Genomic DNA, 20,052 nt, shown 5'->3' with positions numbered 1-20,052 from the left:
ATAGGGCTGTAACAATATGCGTATCGAAATCGAAATCGCGATACGCAGAGCCACGATCCGTGTCGTGATACAAGAAGGCAGAATCGCGGTACACCCTTTCAAACTCCTCAGCCCAAAAACAGAGGTGCTTCCAAACTTCAATTTATGAATACTTTACTTTTTATTTAAATTACATTTTAAACTTACTTAAATTACTTTTATTTTTTTATATCTATTAGTAAGTCGTTTTTTCGCCGACCTGCGACAATCTTCTGCGAGTCACGCAACGTCCACACTCGCCACTGGCAGAGCATTCATTTCTTTTAAGCGGTCGCCATTCTGGTTGCGACGCGGGGAGCGAATCTGTAAACAAGCAGCTCATTGGCTGGCTAGGTGTGCCACAAGCCAATCACAATCACTTGACCGGAAAGGCATGCAGTGTTGCCATATTGGGCGGGTTTAGGTGCTTTTTGGCTGGTTTTGAACATATTTTGGGGTGGAAACCGTTAGCAATATCTGGCAACACTGAAGGCATGTCTGCTTGGGCGGAAGCCTTCTGCGGCAGTTACATTTTGACACGCGAGCAACGTTTCACTATAAAAATTCCGTAATTTCCATCCGTTTTCCGCGATCACAGAAAATCATTGGCCCTATGAGAGTGAGACAGTGAGAGAGCCACCCCCCCAAAAAAAAAATCTTAACGGATTTACACGATTTGGAAAAATGACTTTTTCAGAACCGAAAAAACCAGAGCTTCTGGCTCAACAGTATTATTTTGAGAAATAAAACAGTCTTTGGATATACATTTGTTCATTTTTGCATACATATTACTCATTCTCTGCAGTGGTCTGAATTATTTGTTATTAAATAGTTAATGTAAAGTAAGTAAATGTTAATAAGTCAAATTTACTACTTTAAAAATACATTTAAAAAAAATCGTAGGTGTATCGAATCGTGGGTCAAAAATCGCGATACGAATCGAATCGTGAGTTGGGTGTATCGTTACAGCCCTACTCTATAAGGTGCCATTATGTTTCATGAAAAGTGATCGAAATCTTGTCATAAAATAGAAGCTTTTTCCATAACTTTGAGCTCCTGGTGCCACCATTACACTTTTGAACTTTGTCAAAATATTTCACCCAGTGTGTTTTCTTACCAAAAGGAACATAAAAACAAAAATTCATCATGATCGGAGGAACTTTTCATTTTTAGGGGGCGACTGATGGCGTATTCACACCTACGTTGTTTGGTCCGGACCAAACGAACCAAATTTCCCTTGGTCCGGACCTTTTGGGTTGGTCTGAATACAAACCACCGAACTCTGGTCCGGACCAAACAAGCGGACCGAGACCGAGCTGCAAGGTCGGACTCGGTCCGGACCAAAGGAACCCTGGTGCGGACCTTTTGGAGGTGTGAAAGCAGACCGGACCTAATCCGACAGTTTTGCTTTTTTGTACCTCGGGAGCTTCCGTCGTTTGTCGAGCATTATGGGAAACAGAGTCTTGACACTCCACCGCAAAGTGCAAACACTGTTTCGGTTGTCAAGGGAACCTTACAACAGTCGTTCAGTCATTCAGACCAGTGGTCGGCGAGTACAAAAAAATGAGTAGGGGGCAAACGTGGGCCGAGGAAGAAACGCACGCCCTTGTGGATATATGGGCAGATGTCCACATATCTGAGCTTTTGGAGAGAACACACAAAAATGCCGACATGTTTGCTGTATTCAGTGAGAAAATGAAGGAGAAGGGGTTCACGCGCTCCCCAGAACAATGTCGGCTAAAAGTGAAGAAACTCCGTCAGACCTACATTAAAATCAGGGACATTCTTTCAAAAAGTGGCAGTACTAGCGACGCAAAAAAGAAATTCATCTATTGCGTGAAGAGCCAGAACTGTCACAACATGATGTGCGCTCGTCAGCGCTATCCTCCGTAGCCGCCTTGCCCTTTGTCGTCGTCGATAAATTACTTGTACAACAGCATAGTAATCGCACAATTGTGAAAACAGTAAAAACTGGAAAAAACATATAGCTTTGATGACATTAAAAAGAATAACAGCACGGAAAGCCTCCATGACTACTTTTGAACTTAACGCTTTGTGCGCGTGTCGTCTCTGACCAATAGCTGAACGACCTCAGGGCGCGTGGCTTTGTTGACAGATTTTGGTCCGCTTACTAAAATGTACAGTGTGAAAGCGAACCGCACCAAAATGAAAAAAACAAAACAAAAACAACATATGGTTCGGACCAAAGCAAGTGAACTATCGAACTATCCTGGTCTGAATACACCCTGATGCACCCTAACGTATGTGTCATCATTAACATAAGTCATCTTTTCTCAAAATCCCTCCGTTTGGGAAATCCAACCCCAGTGAAGAGACGGCAGGAGGCCAGAGTGTAAACGATGAGCACGTACTTGTAACCAAATTGACCGTAGGTGTGAATGTGAGTGTGAATGGTTGTCTGTGTCTATGTGTCAGCCCTGTGATGACCTGGCGACTTGTCCAGAGTGTACCCCGCCTTTCGCCCGTAGTCAGCTGGGATAGGCTCCAGCTTGCCTGCGACCCTGTAGAACAGGATAAAGCGGCTAGAGATAATGAGATGAGACACATAATGACCGAATGAGCGCCAAGCTTTTGACCAATCGCAGTGCGAATTAATCAGCCTGGTGTGGTGGTGTAATATAATTATCTCTGCGTGAACCAAACAATGGCGCAGTCTAAGCTGAGGAAGTTTTTTTTTTTAGTTGAGCTTCTTCAAGCACTAAAGATGATTTAAGGGCTGAAACAACCACAGGGGAGGCAGGCAGGCAGGCTCAGAGCCCTGACCGTCCCCGGGCACATCGGACAGTATCAATAATACAGGGGTCAGGGGGAAAAAAACCCGCCAAAGTGAAAGTGCTGTCAGCTGGTAAGCGACTGAAGGGAGCTATGTTTCAGGCGGCGTGGCGTGTTGAGCTCCCGTGGCTAACTAACGCATGATGAAAAAAATAAATAAAAATGCTGCGTTGTTCTGCATTCAATTCATAAATCAACAGCAAACTCGGATTCCTTCCACGTTGGTTGTTCCCAGCCTCTTTTTGACTCTATTCAATTGCAAATCGAGTTTTGTGTTGAAGTAAAGGCTGAAGGGAGTCCCAATACCTCTTTTGAATAATCCCCTGCTAAAATAACCTTCAGTGAGCTCAAACTAAAGAGGTTTATTTCAGCCTGATGGTACACAGGCTGCCCAATATCAAGTCTGATTAGATGCTGGAGTGGAGCCTAAATTTTATATGTAATGGAAAAGCCGAGCCGTATCTCTAGAAGAGTGCAAGTTTGTTTGGAATAAACCTGTATTAAGCCCACAACTAAGAAAAAAAAAAAGACTAAGGCTGTGTCCAAAATCACTCTCATTCACTACTCCCTACTCACTATCTAGGGAATTCTGTATAGAGGACTATTGCTGGGTTTCAGTCACATGACTTTTCTTAGCGGTTTTACCGGAAGTGAAATAGCTGGTGGTCTAAACGGCTGCCGTAGTGCGAACAAACTAGCGATAACTTAGAGTACGCTTGTAATCTAGAAGCCACTTCTGGCTTTAGATATATTCAGAAGATTGCTATGTGCAATGGAATCGACCCCTACAGTCTGGGAAAGAAGGATTTGTCGTACGATCTCGAAAACGACCCTTCAGTCGAGTTCCCCGACATCTCGAACTATCTGGTGTTGCAGACGTCCTTCTACACCGCAGAACAGATGAAAGCGTGGAAGAGTATGGAGGCTTACAACTTTTTTGTACGTGGCTGGGTAAAGGACCTCGCGATCAAGTCGCTGCCGAATGAATCCTGTATTGTTTTTGCCCGTGTAAGTGTGGTTTTTTAAGCTTTTCGTTCGCGTCTTTACAACGAAGCGCTGCGCAAACAGTTGGCGTGATTCTTACTTGTGTTGGCTCTTATCTCTCAGCTAAATCATTCACAAAGATCATCAGAAACCCCTGTAAAGACCTGGATCTTAGTTAAACAAGACGGAGAAGAAGTGATCACGGCGCATTGTAACTGTACGGCCGGGGAAGAATTTTGTCGTGACCTTCATGCATATGGACTTTGTGAGGAGGAAACAAAGAAACAGCCGGGGACTTTAGCGCTTCGTAACTAAAAAAAATTACCGTTAAATAGCAAGAAAAGTACTTGGAAAACACTAAGGACAGAGCTGAGAGGGAAATACAAACCTTTCACCAAGTGATCGCTGCAAACTCGAGCGTGCTTCGACTCGGCTCCCTTCGATTTCACTGAAAAGCACCTTTCTCGACGTCTTTTTGTGAAATCCTGTCTTCTTTCACCTTTTTTTTATTAGTTCACGGAGAACCCTGAAGAAACTGATCAGTTTCATGGTTTGATCGATTTGAACAACGCAAGCGTAAGGCATTTTTCATGCGAGCAATGCACCTTCTCCGTACAAACGCTTTGTCAACGCAGCTTTGGTAGACCACCAGCTAAAGCTCTGAATCACTAATGAGGCGGCTGCGACGTCACGTGAAACCCAGCAATATCGTGAGCTCATCGGTAAAATGAAAAAAAACACCTTCGGACACTATTCCGTCGTCATTACTATTGCACAATCAAAACTAGGGATGGCGAAAACTAAAAAAAATCTTGACCGACCACCGAGCCTCATTAGCCAGTTAAAGTCGGTTAACCTATGAGTTTAAACAGGGATGCAAACGGTGTGTCTTTTTCACAGCTTATGCAGATCCGATTTTTTTTTTTGGGGGGGGCGTTGGAGTGTCTGAATAATTTCATCAGAGTAAATTCTGTATTAAAATTACTACATAAGCAAATGCCGTTACAGTCTAGTCTGGCTAACACGACTTCAAAGCTCTACGAGCTATTGGTCTGGCCAAGATATTCGGCCCAACCGTTTCCCAGAGCCCATGGTTGACCCGCCTCCCTGAAATGCCTCAGTTTGCTACTGGTCGAAGCCAGAAAAGGCTGTGACGAAGCTTAAACCAATCACATCACTCTTTCCTCTGACGTATGCGACGCGACGGGGCTAACTGGTAGATTAAACTCTTACCGAAGCCGGTCGGGAGCAAGGCGAAAACGTCCTTCCTTTCAATAAATACCTCCAGGGCTGCTCTTTGCTCCGTTTTCAATGAGAACTTCCCGTTGAATGCTTTCAATACAGCATCTATGCGTAATAGATGCGGAAGCGTGAATGAAGCACTTCCGGCATAGATTCTGTAAACAATCTATGGCTTCCGGTCGCAGTTCTACTATGTCAGTGCCTTGAACACGCCTCTACCCAGGGCCGTTGGAGATGCTCAAAGTTGATTGGTTCCCGATTTTTCGGGAGCTTGGAAGAGCTGGAGATAGCTTGCCTGGCCAGACTAAGCTCACAACAGGCCCTCGTGTTGCGTCACGCTTAGGATGGGCGGGCCCAGGCTAGTTACAGTCCATGAAAAAGCCGTGAAAAAGCCGTCATCTGTGCCTTTAGTTTGCGTGGAGAGATGTGATCTGCAATAACATGCGTTGTTGGCTATGGACCGAAACATACTTTCAGAATGCACTGGCCAAAGCAGGACTAAACTCGATGTGCCTTCTAATAATCTCATCTCATTATCTCTAGCCGCTTTATCCTTCTACAGGGTCGCAGGCAAGCTGGAGCCTATCCCAGCTGACTACGGGCGAAAGGCGGGGTACACCCTGGACAAGTCGCCAGGTCATCACAGGGCTGACACATAGACACAGACAACCATTCACACTCACATTCACACCTACGGTCAATTTAGAGTCACCAGTTAACCTAACCTGCATGTCTTTGGACTGTGGGGGAAACCGGAGCACCCGGAGGAAACCCACGCGGACACGGGGAGAACATGCAAACTCCACACAGAAAGGCCCTCGCCGGCCCCGGGGCTCGAACCCAGGACCTTCTTGCTGTGAGGCGACAGCGCTAACCACTACACCACCGTGCCGCCCGCCTTCTAATAATAATTAAAAAAAAAAAAAAAAAACAATAGTAATTTGTAAGCTAAAAAGCCTGTGTCTACACTTTTTTTTTTCCTTCGCCGAGTGGCAGCTGTGTTCAACTGGGGCGGGACATGACTGAATGGGTGTTTCTGATTTGTCAGCTGTCGTCCTTACACCGCATGGCATGGCCCAAGCGTTTACAACACAGAATTCCAGGTTTTCCGCTCCAAAATCGGCAGCTTCAAAACGATTGATTTTTTTTTTTTCACCGACAACCGAAAAAAAAAAAAATTAACCGGTTGACGTTGATTCGGTCAACCACCGGTCAAACGGTCATCGGTTAACATCCCTAATCAAAACGTGCCAGATCAGTCGGCTGGTGGGTTTTCAAAATAAATACACGCATGTATTTTTGTGATAAATCCGTATTATCCTGAGCATATTTCCGACATTAATACTTTGTGGCTGCTGCATTGTTCAGTTCTTTGAAATCAAGGCTGAACGCTTTCTTCTTCGCCTCTGCATTTTATTAAATCAAATTTGAGGCTTTTAATCAATTCCTCACTCTGCACTCGAACTTTTATTATTGTATTTTATCTCTCATTCTATTTTAGCTTATTTTCTATTATCTTACTATTTTTACGTTGTACTAGAATATCCGTTTATAATGTCTGTCTTCCTCCGTCCGTTCACCCCAACACTTTTTTTTTTAAATATCTTTTAGCGCGACCGCAATGCATGATGGTATATACCGCTTGGTTAGTGACCATTGGTTGTACACTACTTTTCACAGTGCATTGTGGGATACTAGGAGTCCACTATACAGGGTGTAATAATTCTCACTATACATTCGGACAGCACGACAAAATAGCGACCGGCGCATCCCAAAGTGTTTTACTCCTCTTTCTGAAATAAAAGCTGCAATCGTGATGCGTTCTTCACCTCAATCATTACTGGGCTGTCCAGCTTGGTGTCGATAAGAACCCCAGGCAAGACACTGACCTGCAAATTGTCGAACTTGAGTCCGGGCATGGATAGCTTCTCCCTGTCTACCTGCACCGGGTTGACCTGCTGAGTGGCCACAGAGATCAGCACTCTCCTGGTCTCCTCAGAGGGAAGCCAGGCGTCGTATCGTCTATCCACCTCGCTCATGCTCAGAGCGCTCGCAAACGGGTCATCGCTGCCCGAGAATACCGCTTGAAGCTTAGTAAAGCTCACTGCAGGTTCTGCCGTGATGCTCACGGGCCTCGGTGTGCTCTCGTGAGTTGCGGGACTGAAGTAAGGACTGGCAGGGCCTCCGTCCTGAAGGAGGCTGCTTGAGCCAGAAGAAAGTTGGCACTCCAGAGAGGTTGGGGACTTCGGTGTCTCCGCGTTGGGGTTGCTGACTGAAATGAAAGATGAGGACGTTGTGAAGGAGTCGAAGAAGTCTGAGGCAGGGTTAACAGTGCCATTATCGGCGAAGAATTTACTGAGGCTGGGACTGGGCTGAGACACCAGAGGCGCTAGTTTACTGGGAGTTTCATGATGTCCGGTCGTAAAGCTCGGGGATTTGACCAAAGTTGGCTGAAACCCATCAGGCACCAGGGACTGTGCTTTATTCTGCACGCCTTGGCTGAAAATAGTGCACACTGGAACGGGCTCGTCCTTGATCACATGCTTGGCTACTTCAAGCTCCGTTTCTTCAGCGTTGGGGCTGCTTGGAGTGAGCACTGTGCCTGGAACAGCCTCTTTTGTACGGTCCATAATATCACCATCCTCTGTTTTTTCTTCTTCAATGAAAGCCAGAGATGTTTCAGACTCAACCGTATCATCAGGTGTGGCCTGTTCGGTTCCAACCTCCTCCTTGGCTTCATCCTCTTTGTCTTCTTCAGGCTCTTTGGAGTCAAGAGACTCCTGGTCATCTGTCTGCTCCAACAGAGAGTCAATAGGGACATCTTCCTCGTCAGTGTTGGGGGAATCGGAGATCATGACGCTCTCCATCATCTGATCATTCAGCTTATCGGTGACGCTCCCGGAAGCAGCGCTGTCATCCTGAGGGGAGATGAACGCTTCGACATCCAGGTCAATGGTCTCTTCTTGGAAGAGAGCATCTGTAGTGTTGGCGTGGCTGCTCATCGTGGCGGTGTCTGAAGGTGCGTGCACCGCAGGTTCATCTTTCTCGAGTCCAGATAGATCTAGAGTCAAAGGCCTTTGAGCTGCATCTTCACCACCATCCATGATTCTCACCTGAAAAAGCACACAGTGTGAAATGGGATCAGCGTTTCAGATATTTGACATGATCGTAATATACTGGTTCGCCTGGCCAAAAAGGAAAAAAAAAAAAAAAAAAGGTCACCATTCGGATTTAAACACGCAAATTCTTAAAAGCCTTTGACTGGATAATTACTGCAGGGATTAATATGTTTCAGCTGACAACAATTCTTTTAACCCGAACTGATGCAGTGAGTAGATTCTCATTTCTTAAACAAACATGTTGGAAGACGTATCCCATACTCACGGAAAAGATGTTACCGTGTTTCAGAAGAGTCAAATTATTGGCCAGCGTCAAGCAAAGACAACAACTAAGGAAATTAAGTTTCCATCAATGAAGAGTTATAACATTAACAAAACTGACTTCATGTTAAAACTGTTAATCATGTCTGTTGTCGCCAAAATGAGGATGGGTTCCCTTTTGAGTCTGGTTCCTCTCGAGGTTTCTTCCTCAGGTCATTATTAAAAAATGTTCTGTTTCCGGTCCACTGGCCGGGCGAGTGCCGTTTGTGCGGTTGAAATTTTTTTTTTTTAACGCCGGTTTTTCGATATTTTTTTTCGTGTTCGTAATTCTAAAATCGAACTTGACATTTCCGCATTCCCAGGGCTTTCCACTAAGGCTCATACTAGCCAGCCATGACAAATAAGTAGCCAGCCGGGGGAGGGGAGTAAACAAAATAAACTCCTGTGCATGCAGTTCCCAGGATTAAATGTATTCTCCACAGACCATTTATTTATTCACTTTACTCAAATACAAAGTAAAATGGCAGTAAATCTTCTTTCTTTTCTTGCGTATTGCATCATGAGGCGTTCCTGGCTTGTAAATCTCTTATTTTCGGTGCATGACACATTCACGCAGCTGAGCATGCTATGAATTAACAACGACACCGGTCTGCAGTGGGGCGACACAATTAAACACTCAGCGAACATTTCTCCATTTGTGCATGAAAATACACTCCAACCACTCAGTTTAGTTTCATTTACAACCAACGGTGTCTTTTGATGCCAGCACGTAATTGAACAAGAGAAGACTGGTTTACCGGAGACAAAATAAGCGTTATCTCTGCTTCTGTTCCCTCCGACAGCCCCGACACACTACTGCCTCCGCCGAGTGCACGCACACACACACACACACACACACACACACACCGCATGTCGGGGCCGCGGATGAGTTACTCTCCCTTGATCAACGAAGTCGGCGGGGAATTTGTGGTTATTATCGGTACAAACAGCGGGAATCACAACTTAAATGAGTGCGGTTCAGTTTGACATTATTGTCAGTCCGTTAGATAAACATTTAATTTTATTAAAATCAAAAATTAATATTTAGAGCCTGTGGGCTACAAAAATAAGTCATTAAAGTAGCCGGCTGGACTTAATTGTGTAGTCGGCTGTACGGCCGGCAGCCGGCGCTTGTGGAAAGCCCTGCATTCCGCGCAGAATATAGAATTGAATCAGCTCTGCGCATGCACCCTGCGGCACAAAAAAATGGCAGCCACCATGAAGGAAGGAGATCCGGAGTTTTCAAACATTTGCTTAAGTGTGAAATCGCAAAATGGTATTCTAGCGAACAACAAAATAGTAAAGATTCAGAAAAACAAATCATTCAGTGATCATTTTAATAGTGTAATTTCATCCGAACTAGGCCTAACGCTCGATTTAGAACTACAAAAAGTCCGTGTGTCGGACATTTTAAGTACCTTTGTAAAAGTTTTGCAAATGTTGCAGTCAGCATTTAAAATGCTAACTTAAAGTTTTTGTACAAGTTTCAGTTGATTAAACTGTCATTTTATTAAATGTGTCTGCTTTTGTAATAAAAAAGTACTGAAAGAAAAAGCAAAAACACAGCATTGCGATTTCTTATCCATCCATAAAAAAAAAAAAAAATCCCTCCCTCCCGACTGAAAATTGTTTTGCTCACCCGGTGGACAAGAAACGGATTTTTTTTAAGGATGGCCCCATGTCGTCTGAGGGAGTTTTTCCTTGCCACCGTCGCCACAGGCGTGCTCATTGGGGATAGATTAGGGATAAAATTAGCTCATGTTTAAAGTCATTCAAATTCTGTAAAGTTGCTCTGTGACAATGTGTACTGTTAAAAGTGCTATACAAATAAACTTGACTTGAGATTACTGAAATGACTGGAATTGGGTTAAGAACTGTCCAATGCATGATTAAAACCTGGAAGGATAGTGGTGAACTGTCAACTTCGTGGAAAAAATGTGGTCAGGAAACAGATCCTGACTGACTACGATCAGAGATCACTTAAATGCTTGGCGAAGTTGAATCTCATATCATCATCTGTAGCCGCTTTATCCTGTTCTACAGGGTCGCAGGCAAGCTGGAGCCTATCCCAGCTGACTATGGGCGAAAGGCGGGGTACACCCTGGACAAGTCGCCAGGTCATCACAGGGCTGACACATAGACACAGACAACCATTCACACCTACGGTCAATTTAGAGTCACCAGTTAACCTAACCTGCATGTCTTTGGACTGTGGGGGAAACCGGAGCACCCGGAGGAAACCCACGTGGACACAGGGAGAACATGCAAACTCCACACAGAAAGGCCCTCGCCGGCCCCGGGGCTCGAACCCAGGACCTTCTTGCTGTGAGGCGACAGCGCTAACCACTACACCACCGTGCCGCCCCCGAAGTTGAATCATAAAGAAAAAACAACAACAGTAGAACCTACAGCTAGGTTTAATAGTGAAATTAAGAGCATTTCCACACTCGCTATGTGATGAGAACTCACAGGATTGGGACTAAACAGAAAAAGAAAACCACTTATTCGTGAAACTAATCAGAAGAAAAGGCTTCAATTTGCTAGGGAGCATAAAGTTTGGATTCTGGAGCCATGAGGAAAAAAAAAAAAAAAAGGGTCATGTGGTCTGGGGAGTCCGGATTGATCCTAATCCTGAGTGATGGGTGCGTCAGGGTAAGCAGGGAAGCACATAAAGCGATGCATCCATCATGTATAGAGATCTTGCAGTCACGTGACCGGAAAGTACACAGCCGCCATCTTGTCGGTAAAAAACACCGCTGAATATTGCTGCACTCGTGTACAGAATGGATCAATTTCAACCGACGGACTACACGGCTCATTTTTCTAATGAACAGATAACTATGTCTAAAATAAATGACCTACAGATTAGTGACCCTTATGGCTTACCGGACGGAGTTTTCACGACCGTGTCAGTGGATGTTGAACTGCCAGAGGTGGAATACCCAGATGTGTATAATTACCTCATCAACTTTCCCTCGCTGTTCAGTGGTGAAGCACTGCGTGCTTATAAATCTCTGGACAGTTATCTTTACAGAAATTCAGGATTTGTCAGCGACTCAGATGTGGCATCTTGTAAACAAGAAAATAACAATCCTCATTGGACGGGTAAGTCACTTAAGTATTGAGTATAGCACTGACCAGCCGATTATAGAATAGAATAAGGTAATTCCAGCTGTAATTCCAAATCGTCCGTCTTGTTTACCATGGATCTGGCGTTGGAGAGGTAGAGGCTTAGCAGTGGAGGTTTGAGTGGCTGTTTTCTGAGCTTAGTCAACAGGCCGGTGTATCCTCCTGGATTTTGCGCATGTGCAGTAGGCAGGGTTGTCCCGATCCGATATTAGGATCGGATCGGCCGCCGATATCAGCAAAAAATGCGCATCGGGATCGGATCGGCAGGCGCGGAAAAATTCCGATCCAGACTCCCGATCCATTTTTAAAAAAATCCGCTCCGGGTTTTCCAGCGCACCGATTTAGATAATCCATTCCAGTTTTTTGCTCTGGTTTCCCCAAAATCCGGTCCGCATTTTCCAGCACACCTTCAGCACCAGCATTAGCGCCTTACAATTTACCTCAGTGGCATCTTCTACATTATCACGGCGATGTAAATTTAGCAGTAGTTTAACGGTAAAGATGTCAGCTGTGTGGGATCATTTTACCCTAAAGGACGACAAAGACGAAGAGGTGGAGTGCAACATATGCCACAATAAAGTCAGGCGTGGTGGTAAAGCTGTAAGAAGTTTTAATACAACCAACTTAATAAAGCATTTAGCAAAATACCACCATAAAGAACACGAAGAGTATCTTAAAAAAACTGCAGACAAAAAGAAAGGTCCTACACAACTAACACTAGCAGATTGGGGAGTAGAAGGCATTTTTGTTTTTAAATAGTTTACAGTATTATTTGCACTGATTTTTAAAGCCTTGGTTTACACTTGTTCAAGAGAAGAGTACTGATGCTGAGTTAATAGACTATATTATAGATACAGATAAGGTTGTTTATGTGCTTTGCTTTTTTGATACAGTTTACAGTCTTATTTGCACTTTTTACTGACCACTGATGCCATTTCTGTTTTTTTATTTATAATGCTGTCTATTTTGTGTTTATCCCTGAATAAACAGGTCAGTTTCTTGTTATCAACCATTGTGTATTATTCAAACTCACCTAATTCAGCTGGCTAGCTGTTCTCAAGAGTACTAAAACCCTTTTCAACATGAGTCTGACAACTAGGTAAGGAAGGTAAATAACTTTGAACTTTAATACATGCTCGGATAGGCCGGTATCGTATCGGCCAGTATCGGTATCGGATCGGAAGTGAAAAAAAATATCGGTATCGGATCGGAAGTGCAAAAACCTGGATCGGGACATCTCTAGCAGTAGGCTTGGTAGGACAAATCCAAGAGGTAGGATAACTTTACAGAACACCGGCTCTGCAGCCTCGCTTTTGCTTCCTCTCCCGACGCCGCCTCCTTCGCTTTGCTTCTGATAACAATCCACGGAGACCCCGCTGGTCTCGCTATCTCGTCCGGAATGTTGTGCATGCGATGGAAATCGCTACAAACCGTCATTTTCTGCTGGAAACCAATGTCCAGTAAGTCCATACGGTTGTAGTGGATATTGAAGTCCGGTACAGACGAACAACACGCAAAAATACACACAAGAAACATAAAAAACGTGCACAGGTAGGGAGAGCTTGTAGCCGCAGCCGTTGTAGTAGAATTGTATATAGTAGGGTTTTCCAGAAGAAAAGGTAGAAGTAGAAGGCGGAAATATGCCGTTTGACCGACAAGATGGCGTCGGTCACAATCTGGATCGGCTGTGACGTCACATGCAAGTGCTCCATAGTCGTCACTGGACAAGCCTCTGGAGGCAGTGTTGTGATCTGGGGTTGCTTCAGTTGGTCAGGTCGAGGCTCAGCAACGTTATTTGTCAATGAAATGAAGTCAGCTGACGACGTAAACGTACCGAATGTCCAGGTTATCCCATCAATGGATTTTTTTTTTCCTCCCATAATGGCACGGGTATAAAATTAGGGCTCAGATTGTGAAAGAGTGGTTCAGGAAGCATGAAGAATTATTTTCATAAATGAACTAGTTACCACAGAGTCCTGACCTTAAAGTGCATATCACGGGTAAATTCAGGAGCAAGATCAATATAATTCTCCTATTTTATATTAAACTTTGGTCAAATATCTGTAACATTCTGCATTCTCTGCAATTTTTTTACCTTGCGCAATACCAGAAAAATTCAGTTGAAATCAAGCCATTTGAGGCAAATTGGTCCGCCTCTGAAAAAACTTGGCATTTGGATTACCCAGCAAACACTGATTTTCGTGACGACGCATGCGGGACGCCTCCTTCTGAATCCTACGTCAGCGCTGGTTTGTTTATGAGAAAATGACCTGGTGGTTTTCTGCAAATTTCTTCAACGTTATTGCGTAATTATTAAAATGATTAACAGATGTATCGTAGGAGGGTGTAGCAACACCAATCTTGATGGGATTAGTACTCATCGTTTCCCAAAAGACCGGACAATGAGAGAGAAATGGGAGCGCTTCGTGCGAGGCACCCGGAAAAAGCCGAGGACCAAGCAGAGCCGAGAAAAAGACCAAGAAAATCGGCGATTCACAAGTTGACTGTTGCCAGGGTAAGAAATAAGAGACTATACTCTAAATTAGGTGTTCCTGTGTTTGTGTGGTACACGGGTAATGTTATTTATTGACGCACAAAAGTAAACAACACGAAAGCGCTGGGCAATAATACACTTACTTAACATGTATCAAGGGATATGCGTGTCAGGGCTTGAGATCTTGGGACGTGTCAAACACATTAAATGTACAGTGGGGCAAAAAAGTATTTAGTCAGTCACCAATTGTGTAAGTTCTCCCACTTAAAAAGATGAGAGAGGCCTGTAATTTTCATCATAGGTACACTTCAACTATGAGACAAAAAATGAGAAAAAAAATCCAGAAAATCACATTGTCTGATTTTTAAAGAATTTATTTGCAAATTATGGTGGAAAATAAGTATTTGGTCAATAACAAAAGTTCATCTCAATACTTTGTTATATACCCTTTGTTGGCAATGACAGAGGTCAAACGTTTTCTGTAAGTCTTCACAAGGTTTTCACACACTGTTGCTGGTATTTTGGCCCATTCCTCCATGCAGATCTCCTCTAGAGCAGTGATGTTTTGGGGCTGTCGCTGGGCAACACGGACTTTCAACTCCCTCCAAAGATTTTCTATGGGGTTGAGATCTGGAGACTGGCTAGGCCACTCCAGGACCTTGAAATGCTTCTTACGAAGCCACTCCTTCGTTGCCTGGGCGGTGTGTTTGGGATCATTGTCATGCTGAAAGACCCAGCCACGTTTCATCTTCAATGCCCCTGCTGATGGAAGGAGGTTTTCACTCAAAATCTCAGGATACATGGCCCCATTCATTCTTTCCTTTACACGGATCAGTCGTCCTGGTCCCTTTGCAGAAAAACAGCCCCAAAGCATGATGTTTCCACCCCCATGCTTCACAGTAGGTATGGTGTTCTTTGGATGCAACTCAGCATTCTTTCTCCTCCAAACACGACAAGTTGAGTTTTTACCAAAAAGTTCTATTTTGGTTTCATCTGACCATATGACATTCTCCCAATCCTGTTCTGGATCATCCAAATGCTCTCTAGCAAACTTCAGACGGGCCTGGACATGTACTGGCTTAAGCAGGGGGACACGTCTGTCACTGCAGGATTTGAGTCCCTGGCGGCGTAGTGTGTTACTGATGGTAGCCTTTGTTACTTTGGTCCCAGCTCTCTGCAGGTCATTCACTAGGTCCCCCCGTGTGGTTCTGGGATTTTTGCTCACCGTTCTTGTGATCATTTTGACCCCACAGGGTGAGATCTTGCATGGAGCCCCAGATCGAGGGAGATTATCAGTGGTCTTGTATGTCTTCCATTTTCTAATAATTGCTCCCACAGTTGATTTCTTCACACCAAGCTGCTTACCTATTGCAGATTCAGTCTTCCCAGCCTGGTGCAGGTCTACAATTTTGTTTCTGGTGTCCTTTGACAGCTCTTTGGTCTTGGCCATAGTGGAGTTTGGAGTGTGACTGTTTGAGGTTGTGGACAGGTGTCTTTTATACTGATAACGAGTTCAAACAGATGCCATTAATACAGGTAACGAGTGGAGGACAGAGGAGCCTTTTAAAGAAGTTGTTACAGGTCTGTGAGAGCCAGAAATCTTGCTTGTTTGTAGGTGACCAAATACTTATTTTACTGAGGAATTTACCAATTAATTCATTAAAAATCCTACAATGTGATTTCCTGGATTCTTTCCCCCCATTCTGTCTCTCACAGTTGAAGTGTACCTATGATGAAAATTACAGGCGCCTCTCATCTTTTTAAGTGGGAGAACTTGCACAATTGGTGGCTGACTAAATACTTTTTTGCCCCACTGTATATACAACCCTGCTTAGCCGATTCCATGTGTGTAGCTTATGAAATCTTTCTCCTACAGTAGCCAGTACTCTTCTAAATGAAGAAATATATAAATACATACATGTTATTTAACAGCTGGGAGGTCCGTATGGTGAAATACCGTGACCGAGGTCTTGAAAGTACTGAGCGAGGCCCTCTGGGCCGAGGTCAGTATTCAAGGCCGAGGTCACGGTATTTCACCATACGGACCAACCTTAAGCTGGTAAATAATATATTTGTTTTTTTCTTTACCAAATTCTAACAGAAAACGAGAGCGCCCGAAAGGGAAAACCGAACCGAGCCGCCATTTTGAATCCTCATTCACGGCTGTAATGCAAATTGCTTCCTCCTCGGTATACAAGTGCACTTCCATGGCAGGAAAAAAAAACTACATTTTGCCGCCTATGTAGTCCCCTATTTATACAAATAGGAGTCATTCAGGATTCAGCCATGTTTTTGCTCGGTGTTAGCAAATTACAGGTATTTAGCTTTCTCCTGAAATGTTTTCTTTTATTTCTTCTTCCTCAGGGTAGAAAAACTCACTTTCGCTGTGAAGACTGTCGTTACCGCTATCCATGCTGTAAAATTAATGCTATTGTCCTGAGAAATGCTGGCAAAAATGTATAAGATTTTTGATAAATTTCATCTCATTATCTGTAGCCGCTTTATCCTGTTCCACAGGGTCGCAGGCAAGCTGGAGCCTATCCCAGAGATGCCAACCTTTTGTGAAATCAATGTGTATTGACACATGCATATGAGTCAATTTTGGAAATTGGTGCTTTTTTACAGCCATTCTGAGTGAATACAGGTGACTAAAATGAACTGGGACATGTTGGTTTTGGGGGAAGAAAATTGGAAAGTTGTTGATTTGTTTTTTTTTTCAATTATCTGAAAAATAAAACCAAACCACAACCACTCATGATTTTCTCATGAGTGATACTCCTAAAGGCCTCTGCATGCTCTTGCGACAAGGCTTTTGCAGATAGCTTTTCGCAGACAGTTGTAATTTATCATTGAGCGGGGAGTAATAGGTGTGCGCGATGTTATTCACTGCCACAACGCAAGGATGCGCGAATCGTGAAATCGCTAGGAGTAGTTGGTGGGTGTGGTTAGTGGAGTGTTTATCCTCCGGTTACTTATAATGACTAGAACTGGAGTCGTATAGATGTACGTACTTCCTCACTTCCTCGATCAACCGCTCTTCGTGCTGCTCCATCTTCGCTCGTGTTTTTAAAAATGGCGGTCGTGAAAACAAACCAAACCGGGAAAGTAGGGAAGCGGAAGTGCGTGTACAGCGAACGTAGAGTGGACCAATCGGAGCCCTCGTCTGCGAGGCTTCTGCGGTGGTCACAATTTTTGGGAGGTGCGCGCAGAGCGTCTGCGAAGGTGGGGGGGCTACGCACACACTGTCTGTGACGCCATCTGTGAGGACTGGGTTGTCAGCATAAATTGGCCCTAACTCACCACATTCACACAAAGTAAAGACTTCTCTGGTAATTTGTATACAATCAACTTTCAAAAAGTGAATATTATTTTCTTCACTTTACTACACAAATGCAGATTACATAACATCAATATTTATAGATAACATACTGGAACACTCAATTAGCAAATACTCAAATAGTTTACTAAACAAATGCAGATTACATGCCATCAATGTTTATAGAGAATATGCTGGAACACTCAATTAGCAATACTCAAATAGTTGTACTGGAACATGTCTGTTTCCTTTTTATTCCCATGATTAATGTCAAGTCACTTTGATGACTTTTAATTTTTATCAACTTCCTTTCACTTTTAATCTCATCAATATCAAGTCAGATTACTGATTCAGTTCTGATTGATTTACTTCAGAAGATGACGGTTTCAGTTCCAACAGTTTTTCTTTAGTAGCACGTTTGTGAGGTTACAACACCCCGACAGCCCCTCAATACCTAGTGACATGGGCTGCTCGACATTCCATCGCGGCATCGATAATTAATTCGCGCATGCGCAGAACGCTTGTCAACAAAGATGGCGGCGCCCATCGAAGCAAACTTTGACCATAAATACAGTCAAAATATTGAATTATCAAGCGATAATTGGCCTCAAAATGTACCGGACACCGGCAAAATATCGTGAACCCTTATAGATTCATGCGTTTCGAACCGCATCCATGCTAAAATCGTATGAATCCCATATAAACTGAATAGACGGTCGTAGCCTCGTAGTGCTACTGTCAAAAACGTAGTGACTACGCATGAATCGTAGTGATTGGCATCTCTGCTATCCCAGCTGACTACGGGCGAAAGGCGGGGTACACCCTGGACAAGTTGCCAGGTCATCACAGGCAGTGCTCGAAACTAACGGTGTCCCGACGTCCCGGGGACCATAAAAAATGTCATCGGGACACAAAATTATCATATCTGGGACAATCCCGGGACAATGGAAAAAAATAGATCTAGAAAAAAAGTTCTACATTAATATTATTTACAAAGCCGTAACACAGACGTAGACATTCACCTAATTTGTCAATTTTAATTTTAAAACGTTAACAGCGAAAAATACATAGTAGCTACACTTTCGATGCACCTGCATCCGTAGGCTACAGAGCAGCGCATTCTGTTCTAGAATCTTCGGCCGGAGTCCGCATTATATGGACTTGGAATGGAATTGCTACCGCACACACTGCGCCGACTCTTGCCAGAACAAAAATGCTTAAGTGGTTGAAGCGGACCGACCGCGGGGAAGAAACTGAAAGCCCAGACATAACGTCTCCGGGACCTTCAGGATCCAAAGTGTCATCGCCTGGTCTGCAGGCAACGCTAGCAACTGAATGAACTTAATGAACACTGTTAGACACGTTATAAAATACAACAGGAATGATGTGGATGATATTGACGGAAGATACCGTTCAACAGAATAAGTGAGTTTTCTTGGTGTCTTTCTAGTTCAGAAAGCACAACTAGGCTAGGACCTGGCACTATGTTGATGTTGCTAAAATTTGCACCCACGTTTCGGCACCGAAAGTTCATAAAATGGATAACGGAAAGTTCATAAAAATGGATAACGGTCTCATCTCATTATCTGTAGCCGCTTTATCCTGTTCTACAGGGTTGCAGGCGAGCTGGAGCCTATCCCAGCTGACTACGGGCGAAAGGCGGGGTACACCCTGGACAAGTCGCCAGGTCATCACAGGGCTATGGATAACGGTAATGGTGAAAATGATAAGTTGGCCTTATAAGTGCCAACAGATATTCAAGGTATAAGTAGATGAAATGAACATAAAAGGGGTCTTATTTTCAACTAAAGTGTACTGCAGATGTAGTGTAGGGAGTTGAAACATTTTCTGAATGAGCTAGTTGGTCCCTTTAAATAAACGGGTATCTATTCATACAGTGAGATCGCCAAAGTTTAATAAACTGAAAATGCAATAACTGTAATTTTGAAGTAGATGATGTATAGGACATGTGTCACTTGTGTTTTGTGACTTATTGTAAAAATGATATAAAGGGTTCAAAATCGCATAGTTACAAATATAATAGTAACTTCATATGATAATATTAACCACTAGTTATTTCAGAGAGGAAAAAAAAATGGGGACACTATTGCTTCCATTCGGGACAATACAACACAGAATTCGGGACCACTGGGGGACACAAAGAAAAAAAGTTAATTTCGAGCCCTGATCACAGGGCTGACACAAAAGGGGTGTTCACACGGCAACTTTTACTTCGGTGTAGCACCAGGGCTGCCCTGGTAGAGCGTTCACACGGTACAAAGTTATACCGGTGTTGCCCCTGAAAGCTGCTTAAACCGGTGAAAATCTAACCCTGCTCGGGAGGTGGTTTAAGAAATTTACTCCGGAGTAAACGCTAGTTTGCAGGGCAGCACCGATATAAAATAGGACGTCTGAACGCTACAGGGGTAGACTCGCTACATGTGAGGAGAGTTGATTACATACGGGCATTGCATAATTTGCATCCTGGTATTTTGCGTTTTCAAAATGGCGAATATCAACAACAACAGAACTGCGTGTCTTCCAGTGTTGCCAGATTGGGCGGTTTTAAGTGCATTTTAACAGATTTGAACATATTTTGGGCTGGAAAAAGTCAGCAGTATCTGGCAACACTGGTGTCTTCATCCACATTGTTTTCC

The 20,052-nt window shown here is 43.8% G+C and overlaps 1 protein-coding gene across 1 annotated transcript in view; it reads right to left on the bottom strand.

The window, feature by feature from the left end:
• trappc12 (trafficking protein particle complex subunit 12) overlaps window positions 1-20,052 on the bottom strand; it is a 124,038-nt gene that overhangs the window by 101,054 nt on the left and 2,932 nt on the right. Inside the window, exon 2 of the mRNA XM_060934689.1 lies at window positions 6,927-8,150. Coding sequence (XP_060790672.1) covers window positions 6,927-8,141 — 1,215 coding nt within the window. The 5' untranslated portion in view covers window positions 8,142-8,150. The remainder of the gene's footprint in view (window positions 1-6,926; window positions 8,151-20,052) is intronic.

This window comes from Neoarius graeffei, chromosome 11 (genome assembly GCF_027579695.1).
Source record: "Neoarius graeffei isolate fNeoGra1 chromosome 11, fNeoGra1.pri, whole genome shotgun sequence".
Classification (NCBI taxonomy): Eukaryota; Metazoa; Chordata; class Actinopteri; order Siluriformes; family Ariidae; genus Neoarius; species Neoarius graeffei.
Note: the sequence above shows the minus strand (reverse complement) of the source record. Positions and strands in the feature narration are given on the sequence as shown.